Source organism: Betta splendens, chromosome 22 (assembly GCF_900634795.4).
Source record: "Betta splendens chromosome 22, fBetSpl5.4, whole genome shotgun sequence".
NCBI lineage: Eukaryota > Metazoa > Chordata > Actinopteri > Anabantiformes > Osphronemidae > Betta > Betta splendens.
Window position 1 is genome coordinate 5,297,568 of NC_040900.2, and position 20,006 is coordinate 5,317,573.

The 20,006-nt window shown below is 45.0% G+C and overlaps 2 protein-coding genes across 5 annotated transcripts; one reads left to right on the top strand and one right to left on the bottom strand.

Annotated features, from left to right (window-relative positions):
- Nucleotides 1-200: 200 nt before the first annotated feature.
- On the bottom strand, nt 201-13,396 carry kcnk10b (potassium channel, subfamily K, member 10b). Of its 3 annotated transcripts, XM_029139821.3 has the most exons (7): nt 12,673-13,249; nt 9,317-9,732; nt 4,083-4,200; nt 3,116-3,276; nt 2,764-2,956; nt 2,543-2,685; nt 201-2,213 (listed from the first exon to the last, which is right to left on the bottom strand). In XM_029139821.3, the coding sequence occupies exons 1-7, from the start codon at nt 12,725-12,727 to the stop codon at nt 1,563-1,565; spliced, it is 1,737 nt and encodes a 578-aa protein (XP_028995654.1). In that variant the 5' UTR covers nt 12,728-13,249; the 3' UTR covers nt 201-1,562. The 3 variants fall into 3 exon arrangements, with proteins under 3 accessions (XP_028995654.1, XP_040925235.1, XP_040925234.1); XM_041069301.2 differs by lacking the exon at nt 12,673-13,249 and adding an exon at nt 13,280-13,396 and having other exon boundaries at nt 2,543-2,956; XM_041069300.2 differs by having other exon boundaries at nt 2,543-2,956; nt 12,673-13,252.
- A 1,780-nt stretch (nt 13,397-15,176) lies between these two features.
- Nucleotides 15,177-19,853, top strand: spata7 (spermatogenesis associated 7). 2 transcript variants are annotated; one of them, XM_029138004.3, is made up of 12 exons: nt 15,178-15,400; nt 15,975-16,037; nt 16,155-16,244; nt 16,368-16,415; nt 16,651-16,754; nt 16,913-17,373; nt 17,662-17,707; nt 17,939-18,060; nt 18,259-18,309; nt 18,468-18,545; nt 18,646-18,703; nt 18,811-19,853. In XM_029138004.3, the coding sequence occupies exons 1-12, from the start codon at nt 15,358-15,360 to the stop codon at nt 19,408-19,410; spliced, it is 1,764 nt and encodes a 587-aa protein (XP_028993837.1). In that variant the 5' UTR covers nt 15,178-15,357; the 3' UTR covers nt 19,411-19,853. The 2 variants fall into 2 exon arrangements, with proteins under 2 accessions (XP_028993838.1, XP_028993837.1); XM_029138005.3 differs by lacking the exon at nt 18,259-18,309 and having other exon boundaries at nt 15,177-15,400.
- The last annotated feature ends 153 nt before the right edge of the window (nt 19,854-20,006 follow it).

Here is a 20,006-nt window from a genome sequence, read left to right on the forward strand (position 1 = left end):
CCATCATCCTGCAACACTGGGAGTCAGTTACATAATAATGAATTCTGTCATTGAATTTGCAAGGGTGCATCAAAGCAAACTCGCTGGTAAAAGTGAAAAAAGGCTGCAGTGAATTTGTGATTTGAGAAGATTGTGTTTGGCTGATGTGACTTGAATCAGTTGTAGCCGAGTCCATAGAAAAATCCATTCTCGCCCCAAAAGAACTTGCATATTCATGTTTATTTCGTCATGTTTATTATCTGAGAAAAGGCACTCACTACATTTAATGTGATCTGTTCATAAAATAAACTGTACACAACAAATAGTCTATCAACTCCTCACAGGTCATGGTCATGGTCGAGGGTTAATGCTGTTCATAGCAAAAACAGGTTACAAGTACAACCAGTGTGTTCAGCAAGTCACTTTTTAGAAATGCATGCAATGCACACTAGTGATGGTGCTAATAGTTCAGTACGCGCTGAAGCAGGTGGAGGCATCAGTACCTGTTAAATGCACATGTGTTTAGACAGTTTAAGAAGAGAAATATAAAAAACAAACAAACAGGAAGTGTAGTCGTACAACCGGCTTTTGTGATATAAAAAAAGGAGTAAACACAGATGCAACATGCTCGGTGGATACAAACAACAGCATCACATTCATTTATTGAAGCCGTGTCAAGACATAGCGTGTGTGTGTGTGTTTGTGTGTGTGTGTGTGTGTGTGTGTGTGTGTGTGTGTGTGTGTGTGTGTGTGTGTGCGCGCGTGAGAGACAATGAGTGATGAATATGAAAATTAAAAAAAACAGTTCAGCGCGTGACGTCGCTGACAATCTCATGGCCAGAGGTGAAGGACTGCGTTGCGTGGACTCCTGCTCAGTGTTCAGAGGATGGTGGCGTTTGTGTTTTGGTGGTTGCGTTTTAAGAACCATGCACAATCGAAAGGATTCGCTTCTTCATTTTTTTATGAGCTCTTAGTATGTAGTACGTTAAAAGCCAAGGCTACATTGTCAAAGTCACATACCATGTAGGAGTAATTGTACACGCCATGTGGGTAAATGCTTGCTATTGTCTATTGATCCGGAAGAATCACAACGACCTTTTTTTTATTATTTTGTTGGTTTATTAGTCCTTTTCCTCTTTTACACGGAGCCGAAACAGCCCCCGAGAGTGAGTTCGCAAAGCGGAGAACAATGCTGCTTCTGAAAACAAATGGCGTGAATCAAGCTCGCTGCATGCGCGGCCCACGGGGATAAAAAAAGAACGTCGGCGCATGAGCGGGTGGTCGTCGCCCCCGAAGGTCCGGCCGCGGGCGCCGGCGGATAACATGGCTGAAAAACCGCTCCAGGAGAAATGAAAAGCCTTAAGTAGCCCATTAGACAGCAACATCCGTAATGAGGTATTTAACTACAGTCTCCTCTGTCTCTTCAGTTTTTATTCATTTTTGGCAACGCGTTTTCCTCCCATGGCTATGGCACGATGAAAATTCCCTGGCAGCAGGTCCAATCTAAGCATAGGAAACAGAAAGGCACATTTCATGACATCTAAAAGTCTCATGCACTCTCGCTCTGACTCGGCCCGTGGGCCTCAGGGGTCCTCGCCGTCGTTGGCGTGTGCGGGTACGAATCCGTTCAGCCTGGCGCGGTCCGCCGTGTACGTGGACAGATCCGTCAGGCTGGTGTTCCCCTCCTTCCGCTCCCCGTTCTCCTCGTCCGCCTCGCCCTCCTCCCCCTCCGCCGCCGCCCCCCCCTCCCCCGGCGCCGCGCCGCCGCTGTTCGCGCCCACGCTGGGGCGCCGCGCGTCCTCCGGGATGTTGCGCCGCAGCTCGCGGTTGCGGTTGCGCCGCGCCAGCTTGGTGAGCGAGCCGAAGCGCAGGTTGCACAGGTTCTCCTCGGACGACGAGGCCGTCTGCGGCGCCGGCTCGCCGCCCTGCTGCTCGTAGGCCTCGCCGGCGCCCTTCAGCCGCAGGTTGTTCAGCTTGCCGTCGATGCTCTCCTGCGACGACGTCTTGAAGCGCCCGGCGTCCAGGCTGGCGAACATGGCGCGCTTCTCCGGCGACAGCATGTCCAGCGAGTGGGCCCGCTGCTCCAGGCCCAGCTGCCGGCGCTCCATGCTGCGGATGGTGGCGGCCCGCTGCAGCTTGTCGTGGATCTCCACGCTCAGGCGGCGCCTGGTCTCGCGGAACTCGGCCCGTACGTTGGCCTTCCATTCGGCCGCGTGGGCTTTAAACTCCCCAACCTGCGCCAACGTGGAAGTAAAGGGAGGATTAGGAGGGAAGGCTGATACTATTACTGTTGTTGTTCAACTGAATCCCAATAAAAGCTAAATCTGTACTATTTAGTCACAACAAGAAGAACAATGCACAATATCACTGTCACTATTTATAAAGTTTCTGTTTTCACCACCATCTAATACGAGAAATTCTACCCCGAGCTCATTCTTTCCACTCGGATCAATAGGTCGTTTTATTTTTGCGAGCCAAATCTGAAACACATCCCTGACGGGAGCATCTGAGCGATCCTTTATTTTGCTGCCTCGCGAACATATTGTAATTGAACGGCGCCCACCTCCTCTTTGGTCTTTTTAGAGAGCACTCGAAGCCAGTCCCCGATCATGCTGAGGACCGCCGCGAAGTAGGCCAAGCCCACTAAGATCCAGAACCACACCAGCGGCTTGTACCACTTCATGTAGTCGATCCTGCGGTTGCCGCCTGCCGTGGAGGGGAAAAAACCCATGCGGTCACAAATCAGCGAGATCCGTCTGACAGTGGAACGGAGCGCGTCGGTACCTGCCACATAGTCGCCTATTCCCACTGTGGTCAGCGTGATCACGACGAAGTAAATGGCCTCCAGCGTGGTCCAGCCCTCGATGTGCTTGAAGATGACAGCGGGGATGGTGACGAAGACGATGCAGCCGGCCAGGATGAACAGGATGGTGGACGTCACCCGTATCTTGGTCTGGCTGATCTGGCGGTGCTTTTGCTGCGAACGGGAGAAAAACAAGGCGGGACAAGCTGTCAGAGCAAGTAAAATGGCTAATTAAGTGCACTGGGGTGATGAGAGCGCCCATGATAAACACAAAAGTAAACCCTACAAAGGAGCCAGGAAGTGGAGAACGCATTGTTTTTACTCGCCGCTCACCCTGAAAATCTTTTCAACTCTCAAGATGCTCTTCACAAAGATGGTCCCCAGCTGGTCTCCGATGCCCGCCAACAGGAAGCCGAAGAGCGGGATGCCAAAGATGGCATAAAGAATGCAAAAGATCTTCCCGCCCTCCGTGCTGGGAGCTATGTTTCCATAACCTGTTGGGACAATGGAAATTGGAATGAAAGGGAGAGAGGAGACGAGTGAGGAGCCGAGAGGTGATGAAAGGGACGCGGCCATGCGAACGCGCGAAGGAAGGCAGACAATACAGTGTTCTTATGTAACATGATCAATTGATGCGCTTATGCAATAGCTTTTAGTTACTGGAGCACTAGGAGGAAACCAGGAGACAATAATTAGGTTCCTTTTAGAGAAAATTGCGTTAATTATGGGCCCACGGTGACACGGATACAACAAAGGGGCGCGCGTGTTTGGCCCCGTCCACCTTTTGTGAACGGACGCTCTTACGCCGAATATTTACTTTCACTTACCTTCCCCCCCGGAATAATCCTGCTCTGTTCAAATAAAACACACCCTTTCATCCAAATCCATTTGAGCTTTTAGTTCTCGTGTTTATCTGGCTAAAGTAGAGCATAATAGCAAATGCCATATTTAATGATGCCGCTGGACGGGAGCGGGTCAGGGGCGTTGTGTTTTCCCAGTAAGCTGAATTAAAGCACAGCTAACAGAGATAACAGGAGCTATAATCTGGGAATTATGGCTCCTATGCAACAATATGTATTAAATGGCCTCAGGTTGTTGGAGCTGCTTCATTTAGCACCACATCATGAGAGTTAGAGGGATTTGGGAGACTCACCCGAGGGCAGCTGGAAACCGATTTGCTCCGTTTAACAGACATTTGTAATGGACTAAGACTTTTCAGTTTCTGCATTATGAGAAGGTGAAATGAAATTCAAGCACTATAAAAGGGCCGTGGAAGCTAGAGAGAGAGGGGATTAGTTACCGATGGTGGTGATGACGGTTCCGGCGAAGAAGAAGGCACTGCCCAGGTCCCAGTAGCTGGAGTTGTAGGACGTGTCTCCGATAGGACTCACTCCAGCGCTCACAGCATCTATGGCGTGCTGCGAGAAGATCACAATAAGCACGAGGAAATCAAGATGCATACTCTGGCTTCACAGACACGCTGAGCGGGACCAGTCTCACATTTAGGCCCTTCATCAACACTGACATTTCATTTTTCCCCCGAACGCAACACGCCCCAACGCGTGTCCGCTTTGATTTTACTTCATGAAGTCTCGACGCCATAAACAGACGATAACTCGGCGTCTGCGTGTAACAAGGCTCGGCGACGATCTCTATATCAACCTGCAAGGTCACCGACTGATGGAAAGAGACGTGAGATCACATCGACAACGCGGAGAGGGAGGACTGTGCCAAACCCTGAAAAAAAAAGCCAGCCGAGACATTCCCCTCTAGTTTCTTTTAAAAACTTAATTTTATGGGCTGTGAAAGAAAGCAGCCAATCTTGTTATGTATTCGCGGTGGGTATGTGTTTTTCCGCCTCGCATGAGATCTGGTCCCATTATTCAGTGTCTGTCTGCTCACGTGGAACTTTCTCCACTTTGCCCAATTTGCATGTTTTAACAGTTCATGCCGGCTAAATCTACACAGGCTGTGCAGCAGAAGGGCCTTTCTCTTGTTTTTCCCTCCAGTCCCTCGTTTTTGTTTTTTTTCCTCATCTTGTCATGTCAGAAAAACATTAAGAAGCCACAATGTCTGCGTTTACTGAATCATTATTCCCATTGATCTCCCCCTGTGCTCCATTATGCAGCCGTGAACACATAATCTGTTATGTCTCCTTCCCAAACTACGTGTTTGTATGGATTTTATGAGAAAGGCATTAGGTTTCTGTTATTGTTTGAATTTCGCCTCCGGGCGCCGTTAAACGTTGCTCGTGTTGACATAAAAGTCGATCCGAGGGACGCCTTCGGTGAGGAATGGCGCGGGTGCGTGCGCCGGCACCCGCCGAGGTTCCCTCCTTCGTTCGCGGCGGCCCCGGATCCGTCGGCGCCGGCTGCTGCCCGAAACCGTGCGATAAAATATGCGCCGGCTCTCGTGACATACATTCCCAAGCAGACGGAGCGGAGGCCACGCGCCGCCGCACACGCCCGCTCGTAATCTGGCATGTGATCACCTCCGCTCCCAGTGCGAAACCCCGCGTTTTTGCTTTTAAAATCAACTAATTACGCTAGTGATGTTTTATAGCTTTCAAGAGGCACAGCTGCTGTATAGAGCTAACATCAGAGCGGTAAATGCGTAATAACCCCCAAATAATAATAACCTAATTCCAGCATCGAGGGACCGTTATAAATAGCCTCAGAATGTGAATGAATACTTTATGAGCAGGGCTATTTTTGCCTCTCGCCTTTTCACAGCCAAGTTCATGGTGCATTAGAAATGTGGGCAATCCCCCCGCACGTGCCGTTCAGAGGCCTGATGACTCCCGTCTCCTCTGTTCGGGGCGCCAGTGAGCGGGAGGGAGTGAGCACCAACACGACCGTTCCTTCGCACACGCAATCACCACCAAGTCCTCGTAATGTGTTTTTATGTTCTCCACTGCAGCATCGTTAACGCGGCGCCTAACTGCACATCTTATATCCTTCTGTGTGTGCGTGTTTGTGTGCATGCGCATGTGCATATAAGTGTGTGTGCGTGCGTGTGTGTGCGTGTGTGTGTGTTTCTGCGTGTGTGTGTGTGTTTCTGCGTGTATGTGTGTGTGCGTGCGTGCGTCTGTGTGTGCGTGTGTGTGCGTGTGTGTTTCTGCCCTATGGCCGTGGCTGGGATCCAGCCGGCTCGGAGCTTCCCTATCTCCTTCACCGGCCTTCGCGGTGGATGTGCTGCCAAGCTCCCCGCTCTGCAGCAGCGCCACCGATCCATACTAATATCTGTAGCTTCACTTCGAGCGCGTGGAAGCTTTGCAGCCGTGCAGACGGTTGTCGTCCATTTGAGCTGTTATATGAAACCCTGACTAGAGCAAGTTTGTGTACACTCCCTGGCCACTTTATTAGGTACACCTTAAAGGAGGATTGAGTTCATTCAAAACACTGGTGTTGGTGTGAAGCGTTTTGGCTTTAAATAAAATGATGTCATCCGTGCTGCGTGTGCTGACGTGCTTTTACCGCAGGTTGCCCCGTTTATTTGCAGCCACTGCGAGTGACTCATCGATAAATGAGGCCTGACTCGTGTCAATAACGGCGCCGCTGCGCATCGCGCCACAGCGTGAGTCACCGCGAGGCCAATTAGGCCCCGTGGGCGCCCGGTCGGTGGGCGGACGGGCTAGCGGCTAACGCGGGCGCCAGGAGGTCAACGGGCGTGCGTTAAGTCGCCGTGCGGCGCGGGTCTCGAGTGCCGCCTCGCTAATAGGTCGTCTCCTCCATCTCACGCTGCCCCGTTGCCTTTTTTGTCCCGTCGGCTCCACTCGGCGAGCCGTTTGACAACAGTGAGTCACCGCTGCTGCGTCCCCACTGTGGGTCTGAGAGCGAGCGGCGGCGGCTTGACACAGCACAAACAGGCCGATAACGGAACCTGTTGGGGGAGCGGTGATGGAGCGCTTGTGAAGCGTCGTGTCCCGAAGGCGTCTTCTTCACATAGCAAAAAAATGGTGTTATTTGTCAGTGCGAGCGTCACGCGCGGCTTGATATTCATTATTTCCGTGACACCGCGGGTTGAAGGACCAACAAAACTCAACAGAGTGTTAAATCCATCAAGTGTAGTTCAACAGATTGGTAAATGCCACTTTTGCTGAGCGTTAGACAAGAAGATTAATATCACTTTCATGCTCAGATAGTAGATAATGACAGGCGTTAGCTTAGACTGGAACCATCACCGCTAAAGCTCAGCAATGAACATTCATCTGTGTGAGAAAAGTCAGCTTCTTCCCATTTAATATTGCTATTGATTCCCAGCAGCACCCTGACTTCCAGGCCTCTGCCGGACCCGCATGTAACCCGATGAGAGGGATCCGATCATACATCCAGCAGACACTTTTGTCTTCAGCTGCCATTAGCGCTGCTGCTCTGAGCCACAGGAGGCTAGCGCCTGCGATGAATAATTGATCTCCTCCGCACCCCAGGCGCATCATGCTAAAGGTTTTTATTTCCACACTTCTCCTCAGGAGATCCTGTCATTGATTTTTACAAAGTCACGACAGTGCTTTTGTGGCTTAAAAGTTACGCACCACAAGCATCAGTGGCTTTTGTGAATCTGGGACCTGACACTGACTGTATTCAGTGGGTTTTGTGTTGTGTTGTGATAAAAGTGGGTCCATTGTTGTTCCGCCCTCACAAACCTTCCAAACTCTTACTGGGAAAATAACTAACATTGGCGGTCAGTTTGTCTCCCTGATAATCTTCTGTCTGTCTGCGGGGACTGTTGACTGATTTTCCCACTTTCCGCCGCACGCCCTCACAAATCAAACTTCCCACTAAGCCAACTGCACACTGACGCCGCTCTCAAATCATTTTCCAATCTCCGTGCCACTTGTACCACGTCAGCCTCGGATCTTGACCCATGTTAGTGATATTAGAGGGAGCGGGCAGAGCGGGGCCTGCTGACAAAGTCGACGGCGCTCTAAGATGCACAGTTAAGCCTCAATCTGATGGGAACATTCTCCTTGTTGGTGAAACGGGCCGCACTGCAAACGCAGCATTTTTTAAGCCATCTTAAATCAAACTCTCATTGTTCTCTGTCAGTTTTTTAAATTGCAATTCCATACAGGTGGGTATGCGATCGATTGCCCACAGAATTATGTATTCTCAGGCATGCCATATTTCATCTTAGGCTTTATGGACTTAAATTGTCACAAATCCTTCTATGGTCCTGTTACATTTCTAGGTTTGACTTAATGTTGTGTTAAAACGGGACAACATGGAGCACGCTGTTGACAGCAAACATTGAAAAACCTCACTTCAAGTGTTTCTCACAGTCAAGACAGCTGTGATGTTGCGGCCGTGAGCCACTTTCCATATTTAAAGTGTGTGGGTGTTGTTAAAGCCTCACTCTGGAATTCCATACTGTACCAACACACCTATTATTGAGGGTCTGCGGCATTCAGACTCTCGGTTATTCAATCAAGTCGTCTGTTGGGCCCGAACATAAAAGCTGCGGTAATTACAAGATGTTTGTGTAACGAAATAAATAAATAAATCAAAACAACTGAGAATCCATAAATGTGTGACAGCTGTGAAATAAAGGCCACGGTACCCGCACATCTATTTAAAGAGCATAAACATTGCGGGACGTAGGCAGGAATTAACATTTGTCTCTCAGATTACCTATGTGCTGTTATGTAACATGAAAAATACACGGACTAAGTATTTTCTACCACCTCAGGAGAATATCTCCCGTCAGACGGAAGGAGTCACTGTTGTTTCTGCTGGAGTCCTGCCTCTGACATTTACCCGTTTACCGCGGACCAACCAGGGGGCACGGCGTAGGCGGCGTGCCCCCTGAATATGCATAATCAATTTATCAGCTTATCAGCATGAGAGGCAGAAGAATGAAGAGGCTACATGAAATGAAATTAGCATTTCAAGTGCTACAATGACGACGGCCCTTTGACTGTGCTTAATACTGGCAAACCCTCAGTTTGGTGCCTTTGATTTGGTGAGAACACCGTGTGCTCCAGTGATTAGTCTAAGCCGCTCGCTTGTGTTTTTAGGTTCCAGGTTCGCCAAAACACTACAGCACAATGACAACAATTCAAAGCAGGGGCCTCACGACCACTTATAGGTGTCAATATCAAATTCAATTAGGCATAACATACATGACATAACCGACTCCACGAGCACATGAGAAATGACTCAGTAAAATGTAGCAGCATTTGTTTATTCCTGGCCGTAGTCACGGTCATTAAGGGCTTAATTTGCTGAAGGACAATGAGCACATGAAGGGAAGTGGTCTCCAAGCTGTTCTGGCTCATGTGACTAGCTAATGAAACCAGAATTAATTAGCCTGGGAACCTGTAATTACCCCCGATAGCAGGCGCCATCAACAAAACCGCCGCCACAAAGGTCAGTCCGCTGACTTTCTTCGTCTTATCTCCCAATCAAATTGAATCACATCATATCTTCCTACAAACTAATCTTATGGGGGATGAATGGGTGCAACGATGCAACGTGTCCAAGTGGAGAAAACATCTCCCAGTATGTGAAGACCTTTTTATTCCCAGTCACTCACCTTGATGAGCGCCTCCAGCTCATCCGGAGTAACACAGGGGTGTCTCTCCAGGAAGGAAGCCTTCTCCATGGTGATGCTGGTCTTCTGGATGCTCTCGAACGGCTGCTCCAGCGCCCTGAACGCGAGGCCGCCGCACACCAGGTAGAGGACCACCACGATGAACACGGCGAGCACCGTCTTCCACTTCATCACGGAGTGCAGCGCCGCGGCCGAGCCGTCGCAGCTGGCGTCCATGCTGGCCACCATGCTGGCGGAGCGCGAGGAGATGGACAGGCGCGGCAGCGGGCAGTGTCCGTTGGCCTTGGGGTCGTAGCCCATGGGGTTCTGCATGGTGGCGACGCTGGCATGGACCAGGCTGGACTTCACCATGCCCGGCTGGAGCTTTTTGGGCGGGACCAGGTTGGTCTGCACCGCCACTGAGAGATGAGAGGACAGATAAGACGGGAGTTAAGACACCGTGTACTGCGCTATTTATGACAAGGACTGTAATACTTGATCTTTTGAACATTCTTCTGGCAGATAAATTCTGGCAGCATCTTCTGATAATTGGCTCAAGGCCCTGAATCTTGTACAGATGGGATATGAAAACTGTGATGACAGATTAAGTAATCAGAGAAATTCTCCTCAGATGTTGTTTTGTATGCGTCGTGTATTGGCCTTTAAGGCATCAGCAGAGTTTGAAATATGACACAAAGCCTTTGTTTATAATAACCAATATGTGCAATGATAAGAAAATTAAAATGAATTCCTGGAAACAGTGTAATTGTAGCATTGTTTCACACTTTTCATTTTTCATTTGCTTTCATTTTAAACATAGAACAATAACATCATGCACCTCCTTAGGACGATAATCCTGTTACTTGTACAATACATTAAAAAGCAATTTCCTGATCTTACACTGGATTATTAAAAGCTTTTTGCAGAGCTGTCACCCAGAGCTATCGGCACAAAGAAACGTTATCGGGACTGAAGCTTCGCCAAAGTCGACCTGCAGCGAGACTTTCCATTTACCCGCTGTCTTTCCAACCTGATAATTTGTTTTGGGATCCTCACATGAAAGCCATTAGTCTGCTGAAACTGAGCCTAGGAGATCCACGGGCTCTACGTCGAGTACTAATGCAGAAACCTTTACCATCAATTTAATGTTGTAGCGGCAAGACCTCAAATGGACACCCTGAATTATGAGCATTAATAGAATTAGGACGTCGGAGTGCACTGGTTAGCTGAGTGACCGTAATGCATTCCAGACAACAACAGCATTCAAGGTTTGAGTTGCACATTTGCATGCACCAGCATTTCTTTCCACTCATTATAAACTAACAAGGCTCAAACCACCTGCGCCTGCAGCTTTACACTATTACTAAGTGGAGGTGAAAATTGACTTATCTTCTTTGGGAGCAGTCCTTTTTTTCTAGGAGAGTTTGAGATGTGAGATAAGTTTCAGCATAATAAATGCTGGGACGAGTCAGGCGTCAGGTGAGCAGCACCTAGGACGCAGGATAACGTGCGCAGTATATAAGGCATGTCATAAGCTACTCAGAGCTGCAGGCTTCACCTCTGATGCCCCCGCCTCTCTAGCGCTGGAGAACATGAAGGGCTGAGAGCTGGGAGAACAGCCTGTTTTCTGCAGTGACGGTGATCCATGGTAGGAGGAATTGATCAGCGATGGGAGGCACTCGTGTGTTTAATTGGAAAGTACCACTTATGGGATATGCTAATCAAAAACTTACATAAACACATGCACATGCGCGCGCGCGCGCACACACACACACACACACACACACACACACACACACACACACACACACACACACACACACACACACACACACACACACACACACACTGTCCGGATGAGTCAAGGACACCCAGGAAGCGCAGGATTCTCATCCCTGTATCATGAGTGAATCAATAAGATGCCACGAGCTTAGGAAGGTGCAAAACTGCCACTTTCCATTTGCAGTGTATGTCTTTCAGCACTGTGGTCAGCACATGAGATAAATTTGAAAATTGAGAGTGAGAGGTGAAGCGGCAGAAGTGCTGTCTTATAGTATTTTGTAATGCACCGGTGATGGTTTTCAGTATGTTTCAGGCTGCTACAGGGCAGATCAGAAAATCTTATCAGCACATTAATTTCAGGGACTGAAAACAAGCATAAACAGATCAATTAGTATTATAAAACAAAATTCAAACTGTGATGGATATAATTTGCTTTGTGATTCAAATGTCTGAAGATGTGAAGCATTCATCTAAAATCTTGTTTAAACTATTGAAGTTGCTTTGTATTGATTTCTGTAAATTGAATTAGGCCTGAGTGGAAGGCAGCCCTTTTTTTAACTGATAACATCTGATCCTCTGTCTCAGCCCATCTCTACTTCCAACATGTCTGCTCACCGCAGCAGGAATCAGCAAACATGCTGGTCCATCAGGTCCAATAAAAACACATGTGATGCACTCACACTACATGGTGGCAAAAGCAGCATTTACCCACTAGTGATCAAAATCAAAATCCGAGTCTAGTAGTAAAAAACATATAAAGACAATTTTTGGGTTGGCTCAGGTCGACTCTTAGCCCTGCTTTTCCCTGTGGAACTAGACAGGTTGCAGGCGTTCAATTCACCAGCTGAGCCTCGGAATCAGAAGTCAAAGCAGCCTGAATAACATGTGAAGACCTTAGAGAAAAATCTAAATTGTAAATGACATCATTTTTCAAGTAGTAATAAGTAATGTTTTATTTACCCCCTAACAATATTTACAGGAAAATGAACTCATAAAATCGGCATATAGTTTTAAAGCCCTCAAAAAATGAAGTACATCCACATTGGAGGGGAGTTTGGAGCAACTTCCGGTTAAATAAATTATTGTTTTGGAAACAGCCCGTGGCTTATCTATGTAAATAACGCAAGTCTGTCTTAGTTTAGGAACATAATGAAGGGTTCATATTTTACGCAACAAATATATAAGGCGTTTATTGTTCAACGTTAAAAGTTGAGCTTTTATTTCGACAGGTTTTCCGGTTTGAGCCTGATTGTTTCTGCCGCCTTGACGATGCAGGAGTCCGCTCCCAGCAGCTCTGCCTCGCACAGCTGAGCACAGGAAGGATGGAGAATAAAGACATTTCCTCCAACGCTTTGTCTTATGATAAGGGCATCACAGAAATATACAAGAACAGTCAAGGGGGACTCACGACACGATAAATGAAATCATAAATTAAACATCGTGCAGCCGTTGCTGAACAAACTGGTAGCGTACTGACGTGATAAACTGAGTCTCAGGTATCTCCGCAAGGTGTTGCTAAGATTGGTAGTATTAAATAACATGTATGCAGTTAATGGATAGTCCAAATATTCACCCACCTTGCTCAGGGTCCCAGTTAACTTGTTTCCGCGGGTTCTCTATTGGGAATTTCATCTCTGTTTTGTTCCCAAGCAAACCGCAGGAAAACGTGTTCAATGCGACTGTGGGGGGAAAAATTGCTCAAAAACAGCCGGATCGCGTGGAATTCATCCCCTACATCTTCCGCGCGTCATCTTTTGGCGGACGCGCACGTGAATTGTACAAAGAAATGAACGCAGTGCAAAACCGCATTGTCTGCCGCCGCGTCCCCCCTCGTTCTTCCTCCTCCGCCTCTCTACGGCGCGTGGTGCTCGCCCGACGGACGGAGATGCTGTGAGACCTCTCGCCGGGCTGTCGCACCGCTCGCGGGAGCAAACCAAATGCCCATCTCACTCTAGACACACGCATACAAACGCACATACGCCTGCGGTGCGGTCCTGATGCACACTCGGAAGCGTGTCCACACAAACAACTTTACGCACGCTGCAGTGCAGGATGCTCTCCACCCTTTCTTTACCAGAGCGCACTACCCCACCTAGCCCTATTAGCCTAAGGATGTGCGCATCAAACCATGCATCACAAACCCCAACTTCTTCGTCCAATAGGCTGATAAATAGCTCTACTCACTCTTTGGTGTTTTAGTTCAAAACAGGTTTAACCTCGCATCGTTTGGCAACCGGCGACTGAGCACATGGCGCAGGGCGGCATTTCAGGGATGCACCTCAAATCAGTGGTAGCCTTAAACCATTACATCATACACATGTATGAGGAACGGCACATTATTTATGAACACCGTGATACAAGACAACTCCTCTAGTCTGCGCACATTATAAACTAGTAACACGGGCTAAGTCATAAAGTGTGTACGGTTTTCAAATGAACTTCATCTGCTTTTATTTCTTATCAAAGTTATTCTGATGTATTTGCTGGTGGAGTAAAAAAACACCTTGCGTGAACATGGTGGAAATCATACATTCCTAAATATTATAAATATTGTAACTATATTATATAAAAAATGTAGCCTATGTTTTCTAATGTCATTCTATTTCAGTGCATCAGATTTTTCAACCATTAACATGAACTGAAGTCTGTATTAAGCACAAAGGGTAAAAAATAAATCAGCAAACTTGGTTTGTGGTCACAGCGTCATTCAAAATGTATGTCTCACACATTGTGGCGTGTCACACGGCTATTAAGTCATTTACAATCTTTTGTTGGTAAATGACGTGAGGGGTTAAAAGGTCTACACAACAATACAAGGAACATGACAGAAAACAGAATTAACAATATGCTGTTGACAGAATGTTCTCACAAGTAACATGCACCTACTTTAATCAGATTTTCTATTTTGTGTTCTCAGTTTTCCCACAATGTTTCATTCTACTGTATTAGAGCTGTTGAAAACTCTGATGTCTGTGGTTTTCATTATGACAAACATCCTTGATTAATCTTGTCTATCGTAGATCTTAAAGTCATTAAGGTGCTTCATTAAATGGCATCTGTTAATCTACGGGTGAGGAGCACTGATGTTATAGAACTTACCACCACATTTTATTTTGTGTTTGGGCTTTAGTGGCCACATGGGAGAACCCACGAACGCTAATACAGTCAGGGTGTGGAAATCAATTAGCAGTGCACAGTGCAGCAGTTTATAGCGCAGACAAGGCCTTTTGACATTAGGACATATGTAGTGTAGCAGCATTAAAAGGTGTAAATGAAGTGTAAAAAGTTATTACTAGTCAAAAATCAAAATTCGCTTTGACAAATGAATCATACATCCTGCTCTAATGTGAACTGAAAGAGAAATGTAACATCTTTACATCTACACATAGTTATAACTACACGGTTGCTTATAATTTGTCTCTGCTAATGGCAAATAAAGTCACAGCCGTCTGTTTGCGTCTAATGGCTGTTGTGTGAGGAAAGCACAGAGTATGACTCTGGAACCCAGCAGCAGACAGGGACCCTGCCAGGAATGATAAATATTTACTGTTTCATGGCCCTATGAGGGTAAATGGCTCTGAATTTTCACTTAAATCTGTTTCTCTGCTCTATTAAGCCGACATTTGTTGATTCAGTGCGAGTAGAAGGGCGTTGAGCTGTTAATTGGTAGACACAGTAGCTCCAGTACACATGCCTTTGTCTTTAATGGCCTGTTAAGACAATAAAGGCGTGCTTTTCTTGCAGTTTATGGGCTTCACACTGGTTCCACCATTTGGATTACGCATGTAGCTACAAATGGTTGCTCCGAAAATACCACATCCGCTTCCAGCAATCGCACAATGACACAAAACACGATATGCATAAAAGAAGTAATTATTCCTGCCTGATTTCTTTTTCTTCTTTCCTTTAGAAATAAATAAATAAATAATGACAATAATTTACATACTTATAGATCTACTGGATTTTCTCTCCGAGCCTGTTGTTTCATTTACTCTTCCCAGTAAAATGACAGGTGAGGTGAGGCATTTGTGGAGGTGGGTGGTCTGTGGCGTGATCTGCCGTGCGCATGGGCGTGATGACGACACCGGCCATCGTCATAGCAACCAGCATGGCGACGGGGAAGCCTTGCTTTGCCTCTCATCTGCTTATTAGCTAGTGTCGGGTTCTTACTGTTACATTTCCATACATGTCCAGTGTTAAAATGATTGCGGAGACGAACGCGATAGTTTCCGGGTGTCTGCCGCTGCTCCTTTTTTTGGAAAATGGGTTTCGCTGAAGACAGCGTTATCATGGAGTCGAGAATAGGTACGCAAATACTATTAGCATTAGCTAGCCTAGCCGATGGCAGAAATAGGCGTAATAAATAGAAACTTAGCTAAAGCTAAGGTTGTCTAGAATCTTATTAGGTGTTTTAAAATAAATTCTAGTTGGGGGCTTTCTTTTAGCCACACAATTTAGACTTGTGCCATCGTAAATTTAATACCTAAAAGCAAGACAGCAGCTTGTAATTCAATGCTTCGTTAGACGCCACCTCGCCTAACTAACATTTAATCTAATAGTGAAATGAATAGAGGATCTTCAACATTGTGTCTCATCAATAAACTTAAAACACGTTGTTTAGTCAATACATGATACTTGATTGCCAATAAAATTAAGTCATCACCTCTCACTATTCAAAGTTTTATAGTTCAGATTAATGTGAACATAGTGATTTAAGCTTCAAAGTTTTAAGTCCATATAAACCCAGTGCCTGGTGAAAGTAGCCTATTAATTAAATGAGTCACCATCACGTGATCAAAACAAACCAATACACAACAACGTAGCATAGGGCTCCTACACCTGTTTTTAACCCATTTCTATTCATGTATGGTCATTGTAGGCAGTGTATCTTCTGGACTAGGGTTCAGCCCTAGTGTGAAAGGACGAGCTTCAAAATGTAGTCGTGAGTATCAATATGTGCCCATATTATCATGGTAAATAAACCAAGTACGTTGTGGCCATTTGTAGGATTATTAAAATGATGTAATACTGTATCTTGTTTTCTCTCCACCTCTTTTAGCTTTCTGCCCGCCGTCCACCAGCAAGTTAACACAATCCATCATTAAAGATCACATGATGTCTCATTATAAAAAGGTTTACTCAGCTAAAGGTGAGACATGTGGCAGAGATGCTAAAAATGCTTCAAATGCTAAACAGCTTAAAACTTCTATTGTGAAATAAATGGAATACTATGTACATGTGCTGTCATCTTACTTTTTTTTTCATTTTACAGCCGCCATTGATACCTCAGTACCCAAAAGCTTGATTCATAGTGTTAAATGTAAGTAGCCAAGTGGTCAGTATTAAAATTTCACAAAGTCTGTACAGCTGTTATTGTCATCTGCAAAGGTTATGTGGATTTAAGCAATGGCTAAATCCATGCAATATGGTAAAATAGTCTAAATCTTTTAACACACAACATTTATTTTAAAAATTCCTAATTTTGGTGATATAGTGAAATGTAGACATGCAGTACTTTTCTGCCTATTATGCAGTTTTTCCATTCCTATTTACAGACAATGACCAGATTCGTCAGGAACGCTTGAGAACAGGGCGTCGTCCTCAGTCAGCACACTCTCTTTCACAGAGGAATACCCAAGCCTCCTGCTCCTCAGCCCAGGTTAGAAATCAAAGCCTGTGCCTTGCTGTTACTTTGTTTTCCATCAGCTCGTCCTACTGTTTGTGTAACATGCAGTATGTGATAAAATGGGACTGTGTATGTAAACCTTAACGAACAATGCTCATTGTAATTTCATTGTTTAACCCTTCACTCTTTAGAGTAGACTATCTGTGCAGTATGATGACAGCCCCTTCCTCTACTCAAGAAGTTCTATGATCTCCAGCCCAAAGTTCACCTCCTTCCATGCTAAGGAGACAGTTTATCCATCACATAAAGTCAGTTCTCAGAGTCATTCTCATCACACTCGCCCAGCATCAGAAATGAAGTACAGGACCTCAGAGACTGTTTTGCAAAGAAATCCGTCAACATGGTCACTTGGAGCGTCAGGATTCCAAAACTGTTACAAAACCTTCCAGGACCCTGGCCAGAAAACGTACAGTGGAGATCTGCTCCAGAAACACTCACAGCACTTTACCCAAGAGCAACCTTTTACCCCAAAGACTCTAAAATCAGAAAAACCTTCCTACCTGTCAAAATATCGCTACTACAGAGCACCATTAAGGAAACCTCAGGACTGCACAAACTCTAGACTGACGCTTCAGGAGACATATCATGGAAGGTAATAAATATTTCTACTATTCAGAAGTGTCAAAAATACACAAAGTCAGTCGTCACTACATGTAAAAAATACTTGACTTGACAGTATTTCCCCAAGAACTGTAATATTAGAATGAAAGCTAAGATACTGTAGATAGAAAGTGCACTTGAATGCTGCACCTGGTTAAATACTTATTTACTTACCATCTGTGGTTTCTGTCACTCTAAAGATAGAAATAGATGGCAGCAAGTTATTCTACATGTGGAGCATGTATGAATTATAATATCTTGAATTCAATCTTTAATGCAGCACAGAAACCAGGAAATGTTTACAGGAGTGTGATGAGCCTACTCAGGTAACCTTTCATGTTATTATGTGATTATTAAAATACTGTACGTTGATTGATTATCAGAATGTCCTCAGACTACTTGTTTAGATTATTTGTGGCTTATTTTCAGTGATACTTTCGTTATTGCTGTAAACCATGAACAAAAGTGTTCACAAATACATTTTAATAAGATTATATAATAATTAAAATAACTTGACAATATAAAATAACCCTTTGGTATTACAATCTTCTTTGCAGGAATTAAACACAGAGCTTGAATGTTCTGAGAATGAATTGAATGGTACATACGTTTCAGCTTCGAGACAAGACACTCGAACAAACAAGAGCAGAAACAATTATTACTTTGATTCATCATCCAGGTGAATATGTGAGGTGAAAATATCATTGTTGTATTTTATGTGCAACGTAGTGTTTTGTATGTTTTCTGTGAACGACCTAGAAGTCTCATCCATGCTGTTAATTCTGCCAGTATTTCTTCCTAATATACTCCTAAACTCTGGAAACAATAAATAGAGATTTATTAAAAAAAATAAAAGTATTTAAATCTCATGTTCTAGGGTTTCATCAGATGGTGGAAAATCTCCAGTTATGATTAGTGTGTCTGCAGAGTAAGTTCTCTTTGTGTCTGTACAGATTTAAATTAAATAGAATTAAATGATTACATTCATCTGGAAGAATTTGAATGTCTCATGCATCAACATTATGCAGTAATAACAGTCTTAAATCATATACACATTGTGAAGTTAATTGTTCTGTTCCTCGACAGGGAAGAAGAATTAATGTACCTTGAATTTATTTCTGCTGTAACAGAGGATATCTTGTCCAGAGGACACATCTCTGACAGGTCTGATGACAGTTTCCTCTTTTAGCATAATCAAAGAAGTTAAAAAGTCACTATGTATGAATAATTATTGTATCATCTGAAAATCTGTGTTCTCTGCAAGGGTCCTTGACCGAGTGATTAATCGGCATATTGACATGAATCGGGGTCGGCTTGATGAGGTGGGTAAAAAGCTTAATGCAGAATATCCATATGGTAAAATGTTTTTAAAAAAATTGAAAATACCTGAGGAATCGTCACTTTTTTGGTTGCATGACTTGTTTTTTAGGGTAAAATGCGCCACCTCCTGGAAGCATTGCGTAAAGACTTTGAGGAACCATTTGACACTTCCACCTCCAATACAGAGCTTGAAAAAAAGGAAAATGATTTGCTTGATGCACTCCTGCCACATCAGGAATCAAGAGGAAGACAAGTGAAGACCAAAGAAGACAATGACCTGCTCCCCTATGCGTCACTGATCGAACACTGTGATACACCAGACCACACTGATTTCTTACCAGGATTAACAGCACCGTGCTCCCCTGAAAGTACTGCTTCACCAGTGAAAACAAAGGAAAATGATGAAGAGGGTGAACCTGAAGAAAAGCGCGTTGACTCAACTCTGCTCAGTGAACATATTACCAACAATTCAGGAATCACTGAGGAGGACGTCCATCAAAATGAAACTGGAGCAAATGCAACAGGCAATGAAATAACCAGTGAAAGCCACAAATTGACTACTGTAATCAGTGGTGAGGTGATTTATGATGGGCAGGTGAAAGAGCTCGAGGATCTGGAAAAAACATTCTCTGAGTCGCTTCACATTTTGGAACCTGCCAACGAGCGGCATACTGATGTAGCTGCTTCTGTCAGCGATGATGATTTCTGAGTAATACATCAATAATGCTCCTTTTTACTGAGTGAGTGTTACCTCAGAAAGAAATCTGAATTTCTGAAAGCCCCTCTGTGTGTGTGTGTGTAACTGCAGCTGGTTGTGCTTCTGTTTTTCCACCAATGTATACCAATATATTGTCTTTTTACAAAACCACATTTTTTTTTCGTGTATATCAGATAAATGTCTTATTTTAGGTGTTTTAGCTGCAACAAATGGAGATTTCTAGAAAAATAGTTTAATTACTTGGAAACTGTCTAATGTGGTTGGTTTAGTATATACACCGTATGTGTGTAAGAATTGCTGACTGTTCCAGAAAGTATCTTTATTATTGCAATAAATTTTTATTCTTCTTGTAAACTTGCTCATTATAATGAAATGTTTGCTACAAACCGGTAGCTGCTTAGCCACCAGCCAGCAGCGTACACAGCCATTATTACAACTTTGGTCGTTTGGCAAACATTAACAAAGGGAAGCCCCTTCGCAATTGCACAATGATCAGTGTTTGCCACTGCAGCTGTCAGTCGTTGTAAAAAGTAAACAGACAGGTCTGCGGGCAGCTGGCCCACTTCTGGCATTTTCACCGTTCGGCA